Genomic DNA, 11,537 nt, shown 5'->3' with positions numbered 1-11,537 from the left:
ATTTAAAAATGTGGGTCAGTCTTAAGATAAACGTGACAAGTGTTTCGAAGTAAAGATAACTTCACATATACATATTTTGTATGTATGTAGAAATATAAGCTGAAATAATAATATAAAATAAGCTGAAATTGTTGAATCTTGTTATTGTATAGCATAATTATATCTAAAGAGCTGTAAAAAGAACTATCTAGTATCATTTTATGGTTCTTAATAAATACGGACATTATTAAAGCATAAAGAAAAAATTCAAGCGTAAATAAGCATTAAGAAACATTCGGTAAGATATGATAGTATTTAGATCTATTAATATAAATACTTTTTACGTCGTATACGATATAAAATATGATAATAGAGGCTATCAGTAAACGAATAGAAATACGCAATATGAATATTTTGTTATCAATATCAATATCATCATCAATTTAATGATCTTCTTGTAGTGTATGATTTACATAATTTTATATTGCAAAATTACAATTTGTAATATTGAAGATAAGAAATATTAGTCATTGCTACAATGAAGTGTCACTATGAGATATTAGGGGTACCACGAAATGCTTCTGATGATGACTTAAAAAAGGCTTACAGGAAACTAGCTTTAAAGTGGCATCCAGACAAAAATTTAAATAATCCAGAAGAAGCAAAGGAACAGTTTCAGCTTGTTCAACAAGCTTGGGAGGTATTAAGTGATCCTCATGAACGTACCTGGTATGACAACCATCGTGAAGCTATTTTAAAAGGTGGTATTGATGGAGATTATAAGGATGACTCTATTGATCTCTTTCAATATTTCTCAACTACTTGTTTCAAGGGTTATGGAGACGATGAAAAAGGATTTTATACTACTTATCGTAATGTATTTGAAAAATTAGCAGTCGAGGACATAGAATTTGCAAAAGAAAAAGATTTAGATGAAGAAATTCCAGGATTTGGAGATTCACAAAGTTCATATAAAGAAATTGTTCATAAATTTTATGCTTATTGGCAAAGTTATAACACAAAAAGATCATTTGCATGGTTAGATCCTTATGACATTAGAGATGCTCCTAATAGAAAAGTCGCACGTCTTATTGAGAAAGAAAATAAGAAAGTTCGAGACAAAGCTAAGAAAGAAAGAAATGAACAAGTAAGAAATTTAGTTGCATTTATACGTAAACGTGATAAACGAGTACAGGCTCATATAGTTAAGCTTAGTGAACATGCAAAAGAAAATTTGAAAAAGGTAGAAGAACGAAGAAGACAACAATTATTAGAAAGACAAAAACAATTAAAAGAACATAAAGTATCAGAATGGTCAACATCTACAAACATAGAGGCCGAACTTAAAAATATTGAAGCTAATCTTGATCAAGAATTTGGAGAAGATTTATCTTCTGAAGGAGACATGGATGATGAAAATGCAATAGATGATAATTCTCTGTATTGTGTAGCTTGCAATAAAATATTTAAAACACATAAAGCATTTAAAAATCATGAAAACTCTAAAAGACATAAAGATAATATTGCAATGATAAAACTATCTATGATGAAAGAATGTAACAAATTTGGAAATGTTCAAGAAAGTGATGTTAATTCTGAATCAATCTCACAATTTGAGAAAAAACTAGCAACAGATTCACAAATTCCTGATTTTTTATTAAATCCTGTTCAAAATAATATGGAGAATAAAAGTAGTGCTGAAAAAGAAATTTCAGAGGCAGAATTAATATCAGATGATGAAGAATTTAAGGATTTTGCAAAACCAGAAGGAATAATGTGCTATCCAGAAGAATCTAAATTTGCTGTGGAATCTCAGATGGACGATTTCCTCCGTGTATCACCTAAAGTACTGAAATATAATAATGAATATACAACTTCTGAAGATGAGCTTATTTCTGACCAAGAAAATAAAGAAATTGTGCGACCTAAGAAACAAAAAAAGAAAAAACAGAAAAAGAATGTTCAGAGTCCAGTAGTAGAACAAATTAGTGACGAAGATCTAAATATCAATGAAGATATTTTGTTATCAAAAAAACAACGCAAAAAACAGCAACACAAGCAGACAATATTAAATAAAGTTGTTGAGAATAATCAAAAATTGTCCAATGATGAAATAAGGAAATGTGAGGAAGAGATAATCAAAGAAATAGATGAAAGAGAATTATTACCTAATAATTTAGAAACAAGTACTGCAATTAATGAGAAATCTAAAAGTAAGAAGGCTAAAAGTGCAAAAAGAAAATCTTTAGAAAATGAAAATGGAGGTAAAAATAGGAATGGATCACAAAGCATTGAAGTGCCAGATTTAGCACATTGTTGTGTCATGTGTAAACTTGAATTTCCTAGTAAAAATAAATTATTTGAACACTTGAAAAAGACAGGACATTCTGTATATATACCAAGTTCAGTGAAAAATAAAAGAAATCAAGAAAAATTGAGTAAAGGCAAGGGGAACAATGATAAAAGGAGTCATTAATGTTCTGACAATTAAACAAGTTATATGTTACTTGATTCAATTTAGTGTAGTTAGTTCAAGAAATGTGAAAAATACTCAATTAATAAAACATATAAATGATCATGTATTATTGTACTTTTGATATACATTCTAGACATTGTTATTAAATAAACATAATAGAAATATATATTTGCATAAATTAGTTTTTACTTCATACGAATGCTTGTTTCATTGTATTGTAAGCATAATATAATATAAAGATCAATACAATTATAACACACCAAAATATAATAAATGTAAATTAATTTATATGAAGCTTAAATTTAATAGACATTGCTGATATGTATTATATTTTACATCATAATTTTAAATAATATATATTATGTTCGTGGCAAAAAAAAATTGTAAGATTTACACTTAAATTTTTCAGGTAAAATATTAATATGAGTGCAGTAACTAGATATGAATGCAATTATTCACTGTGCTGCTAATCATAGGTAAGATTTGTATTCGTTTTTTCTTCTTTTAAGTAGTTTTTAAACAATTAGTTATGAAAATGTAATTAAAAGATAGTGTACAAAAGAACAGACCATATTTAATATTTAAATACTAATAAAGGAAATAAGGAAATAATTATTAAATTCAATAAAATAAATAAATAAGAAAATAAGAATTAGATTTAGGTGACAAATAATATGTTAGATTCTAATTTAAGGTCCAGAATTATGGCTGCCAAAAAGCTAATTTATCCTGCAGCTGAACGTAACAAAAGTCCAATTTTGTCAGTTCTTCAAAAATATATTCAGCATAGTCCAGATAAAACTTTCTTGGAAATTGCATCTGGTTCTGGACAACATATAGCCTATTTTGCCACCCATTTTCCTCAAATTTCATTTTATCCTTCAGAATATGAATCAAGGCTATTCGAAAGTATTGCAGCTCATACAAATGGACTTATAAATGTGAAAGACCCTTTAAAGATAGATATTACAACAGATTTTCATACTTGGGGTAACAATATCTTTAAAGAAGCCAATATTGATTATATATATAATGCGAATATGATACATATTTCACCTTATCAGTGTTGTGTTGGTTTATTTAATAATGCGGGTAAACTGTTAAAGGATGATGGTATTTTATTTACATATGGACCTTATGCTATAGACGGAAAAATAACGCCAGAAAGTAACGTTAATTTCGATAAATCATTGAAGCTTCAAGATTCAAACTGGGGCCTGAGAGATATTAATGATCTGAAGGCATTAGCAGAAAAGAATGGTATTATGTTAATAAATGTTATTGACATGCCTGCTAACAATAAAACTATTATATGGAAAAAATGTTAAGCGCATAGTAACAGTGAAGTAATTGAGTCAGTAAGATGAAAAATAGTGCCAGTCCAAAAACCGTATTTTCAAGTATTTTATAAAATAGCTTCAGTTTCGACATCTACGTCATTAATTTTATAGCGTTGTTCCGATTTAAACAAATGAATGTTCATATATGTCTAACAGTTAAAATCTATCATAAATCTTAAATAATTGAAATGAAATCACATTAAGCTTGCACTGTCTTCCTGTTTTTATTGAAATTCTGCATAATTTTGCTTCGACTACAAAATGTATATTAAAACCATTAGATTTGCATTTTGATAACTAGTATAGTTTTCTTACTTAAATCTGTATCTCGATAATTAATATGTATGCAATATTATTATTCTGTACTCTTCAATATTATAAATATATTGTAACCAATCTTTCATTCAATTTTATTCAAGTTTATACTTATGTCATATAATTCTTATGGTAATCAAAGAAGTTTACATTTTCTAATCCTTCTGGTAAATAATTCATTCCTGATTCATCTTTATGTTTCATATTGTAACCTTTGCTATATCCTAAAATAAAATTTATATAATATATTATATATTATTAAGAAAATACTTTTTAATGGTCTTAAATTTCATTACACATGATTTTTAATGATGGCAAGCAATATGTAATGATTACCTAGATTCTTCATAAGCTTTGTTGGAGCATTTCTTAAATATAAAGGTACTCCAGGCTGAGGTCCTTTATGTTCAGCTATTACTCTTTGAGCAGCTCTGAGTGCATCTTCCATTAATCTAGACTTTGGTGCTCTTGCTAAATATGTTGTACACTGTGCTAAAAGGACATCACATTCAGGCATTCCTATCATCTTGCAACCATGCATTGTATGTATAGCAATTCCTGGAAATTATTTCCCAAATAATCATATAATATAGCATAAGACTCCAGATAAAATAGATAATTAGTCTTATGAATGTTTAATGTTACCAAGTGCTTTTGGATCTTCTAACCCAATATCTTCGCATGCCATTCTAACTAATCTTCGTGCAATGTACACTGGATCTTCACCACCTAATATCATTCTTGTTAACCAATAAAGAGACGCATTTTCATCACTTGCTCTAACAGATTTATGTAGAGCTGAAATCATATCATAATGTTGGTCACCTCTCTTGTCATATAACATATGAGTTTTCTTAAGGCCTTCTTTAATGTTAGCTAATGTTATAGTCACAGGACCATTTTGTAAAAATTCTTCATTGCTCTGTATTTTACATTGAACTGCTAATTCTAGTCCACTTAATGCTATACGCGCGTCACCATCACAAGTTTCTGCCAGCCATTCTATGCTCGGTTCATCTATAATAAATTTTGGTATTTGATTTGCACTTTCCAATTTCTTATTTGAGTTATATACTGTTCCCTCTAGTGAATACACTGCTCGATTTAATATAGACATTAAATTAGATGTGTTCAATTTCTCCAAAACAATGACTCTACAACGACTCAAAAGTGCGGAATTTAAGCTGAAAGAAGGATTTTCTGTTGTTGCACCAATTAGTGTAATGATACCAGATTCAACATGTGGTAAAAATACATCTTGCTGAATTTTATTAAAACGATGTATTTCATCCATGAAAACCACTGTACGTCTGTTAAATTTTAACTCATTAGAAGCTATAGTGATTACTTCTTTTACTTCATTTACACCAGCCATTGCTGCAGATAACTTAACATATCTCATTTTACCATTTGACTTATTCTTACATATGTAAGCTATAACATTTGCCAAAGACGTCTGTAATTAAATAAACCTATATATATACATTTATATAAACAAAACTTTGTTACATCAATTTTATTAAAATATAAAAATTAGTAGATTATGTATAATAAAATTATTTTAGTATACCTTTCCACAACCAGGTGGACCCCATAAAATTATATTTGGTATTTCAGACTTATTTAACAATTGATATAAAACAGTAGATGGTCCAAGAACATGCAATTGACCAACATACCCTGAAAGTGTTGTAGGTCTCATACGTTCAGCAAGAGGTATATGATCGTTCCCAAATAACTTTGTAATTTTTTTATCTGTCTAGAAGTTATTATTATTAACAGCTTTCTATTTTAATATTCTTCTCTTTTTTATAAAAGGAAAAAAAGATAAGTACATTAATATTAATTGATGTCTTTGGACTTTGAGAATCTATATTCATTACTGATGATACCATTTTAGTTGTATTTTTTACTAATCCTACATCATCCTTTTTTACTTTGGTATCGCTTAATTTCATATACTTCCTTGCAGGACTTCCATCTTTAAAGGATGATGAAGATTCTTTGCTTGCTGATTCATTTAGGAATAAACATTTACTAACATGATTCTCTATTATTACAGAGGAAAATTCTTTAGAACAAATGGGACAACAAATTTTATCATTGTCCATGTCTCAATCTACAATACGAATATATAAATATAAACACATTATATCTAATAATTATAAAGACAATGCAATATATTTTGGAAATGATGGAAAATTAGTATTATAATTTGTTAAATACCAGATGATATAAAATATTGAATATCATATATTAAACTGTTTTGAAATCATTCACAATTTTTTTAAATTTCAAAGAAACTTTCGTTCCTTATAAATAAAATGACGTATATGTATATACTGTACAAAACTACCATACGATACGGAGAAAGGATTTCCAAAGGGAATGTCGGAGATAGTACCGTTATCTTACATGTATATCACATCGTATACCTTAAGCCTGATGGTCACTTATATCAATTCTATGTCTTTAATATTTTGTCGTAATGTTTAACACTACCTCTACTTAATAATAAAGAAATTGGGATATCACTTTTACGGAAATTGAAATTTTTATAAGCAGAAATTTATGTGTCCAATCTATTCCTCGATTGATGACGTGGGTCGACATTAGACATCAAGTAGTGGCTCAGTAACGACTCTCTTGATTTTTTCGAAATAATAGCAATTAAGAAAATAAAAATACGATATAGGTATAATACAACGGCTGTTTCGAATAGCAAATTTGTGCAATGATAGTTCGTCGAAGGCGAAGGACATTAGATAACAAGCAATCGCAGGTGCAAAGCGCCAAGTTTGATTATGAACATATTTCTACCAATTGTGTCGAAAATGTTGTCGAACAGGAGGAGGTAGGTAAATAATTAAATAATTAAGCAATTAAAAGATAACTTTTAATTTTTCTTGAAATCTTTTTTATATCTTTGGCCCGTTTGTTTTTTATTTGATATTTTTAACTACCAACTCAAACTTATTCTTTATCATTGAATATTTATATATATTTATCTTCTTTCCAAACTTTAGTGAATTTATATGCATATATTTACACATTTTGTATATTTAACTAACATAGCCTGTATATACATACCCACATACAGCACAATTAGTTTTCTTTTTTAATAGAAAGACGGAGAAATTGTTTCAAATGTAATTGAGAAGTTTAAGACGCTAGAAACGCTAAAAACTCGAATTAAAATCAGTCTCGAAGTTGATTTAATTTCAGTTATTTTATTAGTAAGTGGAATTGTTACTCGATTTTATCGTTTAGAAGAACCACGGAGTATAGTGTAAGTTATTTTCTATATTAATGAAAGTATAAAAAAAAAAGTTATTTTCTAACCGTTAATATATATATTATACATAGAATACACGTAATAATACATCATGATATATATGTTTTATATATAATATAAATTTGAGATGTATTTATAAATATCACAAATTTTCAATTTTCTTAAATTAAAAGTTTGTATATGAACTATGGAATTTTGTGTAGAAATTTAAGTATTTCCGCATATTTTTCAATTAAAATATCATAATAATTATTGATGTATTTAAAACAGGTTTGATGAATTGCATTATGGAAAATATATAGGACTTTACATGAAAAGAACATTTTTTTTTGATTCACATCCTCCTTTGGGAAAACAGCTTATTTCTGCAGTAGCGTATTTAGCTGATTTCGATGGTCAATTTAAATTTGACAGAATAGGAAGCCCTTACGCAGATATTGTCCCTTTGTTCGCATTACGATTAGTACCGGCATTATGCGGCAGTCTATTAATTCCGACAGCCTATCATTTGATTTTAGAATTAGGTTTAAAACAATGGACTGCTGTTTTGGCGGGAATTTTATTACTATTCGGTAATTTATCATATTATATTTTTATTATAGAATATAAAATACATATACATATTTATATTGTATTAGTTATATATTTTTGTATTATTGTTTCAGACAATGCTTTATTAACACAATCTAGATTTATTCTAATGGAAAGCATTCTAATGCAGTTTTCATTATTTGGACTGATATGTATTATCAAATTCAGAAAAGTAATGGATCGACTAACATGTTTATCTTGGTGGATATGGTTAATTTTGGGCATTACTAATTTAACATGTGCATTGTGGTAAAACTTTAAAAATATTATGTAAATATTTCTATAAACAAGTTCATTAACATAAATTTAATATAAATTTTTTTCAGTGTAAAATATGTTGGATTATATTCATTGATTCTTGCATTATTTTTAATTGCTTATGATTATTGGAATCTAATAGCAAGAAAAACTTTATCTAACGCAATATTATGCATTCATCTTATGATAAGAATATTGATAATATTAAGTGTTATTTGTACTGTTTACTTGACTGTATTTTATATACATTTAACAATACTCTCTAAAGCTGGACCACACGATTCAGTAATGACAAGTGCTTTTCAAGCAAGTCTAGATGGTGGTCTTGCTAGCATTACAAAAGGCCAACCTTTAGAAGTTACGCATGGATCACAGATTACCTTGAGACATACATATGGAAGAGCTTGTTGGCTTCATAGTCATAGTCATATGTATCCATTAAGATATCCAGATGGAAGAGGCAGTTCTCACCAACAACAAGTTACATGTTATTCGTTTAAAGATGTCAACAATTGGTGGATTGTGAAAAAACCAGAGCGAAATGATTTAGTTGTTACAAAACCTAGTGAACCAATAAAACATGGAGATATAATACAATTAGTACATGGAATTACAAGTCGAGCTTTAAATTCACATGATGTTGCTGCCCCAATGACACCTCAGAGTCAAGAGGTGTCTTGTTATATTGATTACAATGTATCTATGCCTGCCCAAAATTTTTGGAAAGTGGAGGTTACTAACAAAGATAATACTGGTGATGTTTGGCATGCGATTCAAAGCCAGATTCGATTAATACATGTAAATACAGATTATGCACTAAAATTTAGTGGAAGGCAATTGCCTGACTGGGGCTTCAACCAGCATGAAGTAGTGGCAGATAGATTAGTAGACCAAACAGACTCCATATGGAATGTTGAAGAACATAGATATACTAAAAGTGAAGATCAGAAGCAAAGAGAAAGAGAATTAATTAATGCTGAAATGATTCCATTACAAGCAACTACTTTGAGCTTTTGGGAGAAATTTGTAGAATTGCAGATAAAAATGCTTTTCAATGGTCAAGAAGGACAAAACAGTCATATGTATTCTAGTGATCCTTTAGATTGGCCATTAATGTCTAGAGGAATTGCATATTGGGTTTCTAATGACAGTAATGTAAATATGTATTGAAATATGTTTTTCTAAACAAATTATCCGATTTTATTACAATTCAATAATATTCATTATCACTTATTAATATTAATGTAGTTATATATGTATATATATGTGTATATATATGTGTATATATATGTGTGTGTATATATATATATATATATATATATATATATATGTGTGTATATACATATATGTATATTTTTATGACAGGCTCAAGTGCATTTATTAGGGAATATAGCAATTTGGTATTCTGGAACGGCATGTGTAATTGTCTATTCATCTCTTTTAATATTTTATATGTTAAGACGGAAACGAATGTGTTTTGATATTGCATATGAAGAATGGAAGAAATTTGTTAATGTTGGAAGCATGTTGTTAGCTGGATATTTATTACATTTTTTGCCTTTTATATTTGTTGAAAGAACTCTATTTCTTCATCATTATTTACCAGCATTTATTTTTAAACTACTGCTTACAGCAGCAACAATAGAACATTTATATTATGTAATTAGGTATGTTAGAGAGATTATATACAAAACGGATCTTATGTAACTGGAAACTTTTTCAATAATAATTAGAAAAAAGATAGTCGTAATAAGAATAATTGTCGATACAATGGTGCTTCTGTAATTGTATACAGTGATTTTTTAGTGGGAGCATAAGTTTAAGATACTAGGGTTAGGAGATCGAAAAATTACATTATATTATACATATATGTATAATATGTCGTAAAATATTTTGAAATGAATGTTTTATTAGAAAAAGAAAACGTTTCTTCCAAGAGAAAGACCACCTGTTCCAGTTGCATGATTTATCACTTATAATTTATTAATTTTTTGAAACACACTTATAAAATTTAACTCAGCTTTTTTAATTTCCAGAGTTCGATATCAGCACAATTTTTTGATATATACATTAAAGTTCTGTACTATCGTATGGATGACCTTTATTATTTATGTATTTAAAAAATTTATTATTCTTAGTTATGGCACAACTCATTTAAGTGCCAAGGAAGTTTTAAAGTTCAGATGGAAAGACACATGGGATTTTATTATACATAAAACATAATAGACAATCAAAGATGTAAAGTTTTTTTAAATATACATATATAAAATTGTTATCTGCTTGTATCAAAAGTTATTTAATGTATCACTTATATATACATTGTATGTTGATATTATAAAGAACAAATTTTAATAATTGTAAGAACATTGTTCAAATGTTCAAGGTACAAGTTTAATTCACATATCTAGATGTATTATTCTTCTTACTTTTTTTACATAACGAAAAGTATATGATAAATTATATAGACTGATTACATTTTATAAAATTCCCTCTTATTATATGTATATAATAAGCAAATATAAATATGAACAAATAAATATAATGATATAAACTTTAATGCTTATAATTATCATATAATTATGTTATGAAAACTATATAGAAAAATAAACAATTATATATTTAAGATAAATTATATTTACATTATATACAATGTGTCCGTTTTATCTGAAAATACATTTTCTTAAATTTTCAATTTCCTTATTTCGAATATTTTGAAAATAATGGATGTCGAAACATACTTGAAACAAATATTGTACGTTGTCCGATTTCAAGGGGAGCGTATCATACCGATATTCATTCAAAAGCTCTATAAAGATCATGGTTATATTTTTAAATGGGAACCATATCTTTTTGTTTCATACCTTTGTAACCGATATCCAAACCTTTTCAAAACACCATTGCTTGTATTTTTTGCATGAATCACTATTGAAATGTTAGATATCAAACTTGATATGCCGGCTACATTGGCGTTATCCATTGTATATCATAGGGAGATTGCTAAAATTATATGCAAAATAATAATTAACTAAAAAGGGCCGATTGTATGTGTGTACTAAATATTATTACTAGAAAGGCTAGTCGCTTGTCCTTTTATGTGGATATCTTTGAAAGGAATACAAATTTCCATCCTTCTTAAGAATTAATATTTCGATGGTGCAAAAAGTACAAGTAGTATTTTGAAAATGTTTTGCTGTCGGCTATAAAAATATGGAATAAAAAAATATAGTTCCCACTTAAGAATATAATTATGACCTTCACAAGGCTTTCCAAAATCATTGTAAGA

The 11,537-nt window shown here is 27.8% G+C and overlaps 3 protein-coding genes across 6 annotated transcripts; 2 read left to right on the top strand and 1 right to left on the bottom strand.

The window, feature by feature from the left end:
- The first annotated feature begins 37 nt into the window (after nt 1–37).
- Nucleotides 38–4,198, top strand: LOC105680835 (methyltransferase-like 26). Of its 2 annotated transcripts, none has more exons than XM_012386117.2 (3): nt 38–277; nt 2,865–2,931; nt 3,150–3,830. In XM_012386117.2, exons 2-3 carry the CDS (start codon nt 2,897–2,899, stop codon nt 3,781–3,783), a joined length of 669 nt encoding a protein of 222 aa, XP_012241540.1. In that variant the 5' UTR covers nt 38–277; nt 2,865–2,896; the 3' UTR covers nt 3,784–3,830. The 2 variants fall into 2 exon arrangements, with proteins under 2 accessions (XP_012241540.1, XP_024223666.1); XM_024367898.2 differs by lacking the exon at nt 38–277 and adding an exon at nt 2,479–2,672 and having other exon boundaries at nt 3,150–4,198.
- LOC100749410 lies at nt 277–10,716 on the top strand. Its single transcript, XM_024367976.2, has 10 exons — nt 277–2,453; nt 3,137–3,715; nt 4,540–4,652; nt 6,833–6,964; nt 7,236–7,399; nt 7,676–7,977; nt 8,071–8,245; nt 8,323–9,409; nt 9,620–9,921; nt 10,291–10,716. Exons 1-10 carry the CDS (start codon nt 518–520, stop codon nt 10,475–10,477), a joined length of 4,977 nt encoding a protein of 1,658 aa, XP_024223744.1. The 5' UTR covers nt 277–517; the 3' UTR covers nt 10,478–10,716.
- On the bottom strand, nt 3,995–6,849 carry LOC100748933 (ATPase WRNIP1). Of its 3 annotated transcripts, none has more exons than XM_012386114.3 (6): nt 6,391–6,849; nt 5,946–6,229; nt 5,681–5,869; nt 4,756–5,566; nt 4,447–4,668; nt 3,995–4,334 (listed from the first exon to the last, which is right to left on the bottom strand). In XM_012386114.3, the coding sequence occupies exons 2-6, from the start codon at nt 6,219–6,221 to the stop codon at nt 4,222–4,224; spliced, it is 1,611 nt and encodes a 536-aa protein (XP_012241537.1). In that variant the 5' UTR covers nt 6,222–6,229; nt 6,391–6,849; the 3' UTR covers nt 3,995–4,221. The 3 variants fall into 3 exon arrangements, with proteins under 3 accessions (XP_012241537.1, XP_003489805.1, XP_012241538.1); XM_003489757.4 differs by having other exon boundaries at nt 6,546–6,849; XM_012386115.3 differs by having other exon boundaries at nt 6,646–6,849.
- Nucleotides 10,717–11,537: the final 821 nt, after the last annotated feature.

This window comes from Bombus impatiens, unplaced genomic scaffold, assembly GCF_000188095.3.
Source record: "Bombus impatiens unplaced genomic scaffold, BIMP_2.2 scf_0377, whole genome shotgun sequence".
Classification (NCBI taxonomy): domain Eukaryota; kingdom Metazoa; phylum Arthropoda; class Insecta; order Hymenoptera; family Apidae; genus Bombus; species Bombus impatiens.
This window is presented reverse-complemented; position numbering and strand designations above follow the sequence as displayed.

What these genes read in the sequence shown, in the direction of transcription:
- LOC100749410 (XM_024367976.2), top strand. Translation starts at nt 518, where the DNA reads ATGAAGTGTCACTATGAGATATTAGGGGTACCACGAAATGCTTCTGAT. An exon ending in ATGTTGTCGAACAGGAGGAG is followed by an intron (nt 6,965 to 7,235) that starts GTAGGTAAATAA and finishes CTTTTTTAATAG; the next exon opens with AAAGACGGAGAAATTGTTTC. An exon ending in GGGAATTTTATTACTATTCG is followed by an intron (nt 7,978 to 8,070) that starts GTAATTTATCAT and finishes TTATTGTTTCAG; the next exon opens with ACAATGCTTTATTAACACAA.
- LOC105680835 (XM_024367898.2), top strand. Translation starts at nt 2,897, where the DNA reads ATGAATGCAATTATTCACTGTGCTGCTAATCATAG. An exon ending in CACTGTGCTGCTAATCATAG is followed by an intron (nt 2,932 to 3,149) that starts GTAAGATTTGTA and finishes TTCTAATTTAAG; the next exon opens with GTCCAGAATTATGGCTGCCA.
- LOC100748933 (XM_012386114.3), bottom strand. Translation starts at nt 6,221, where the DNA reads ATGGACAATGATAAAATTTGTTGTCCCATTTGTTCTAAAGAATTTTCC. An exon ending in AGACATCAATTAATATTAAT is followed by an intron (nt 5,870 to 5,945) that starts GTACTTATCTTT and finishes AATAACTTCTAG; the next exon opens with ACAGATAAAAAAATTACAAA. An exon ending in AGAAGATCCAAAAGCACTTG is followed by an intron (nt 4,669 to 4,755) that starts GTAACATTAAAC and finishes AATAATTTCCAG; the next exon opens with GAATTGCTATACATACAATG.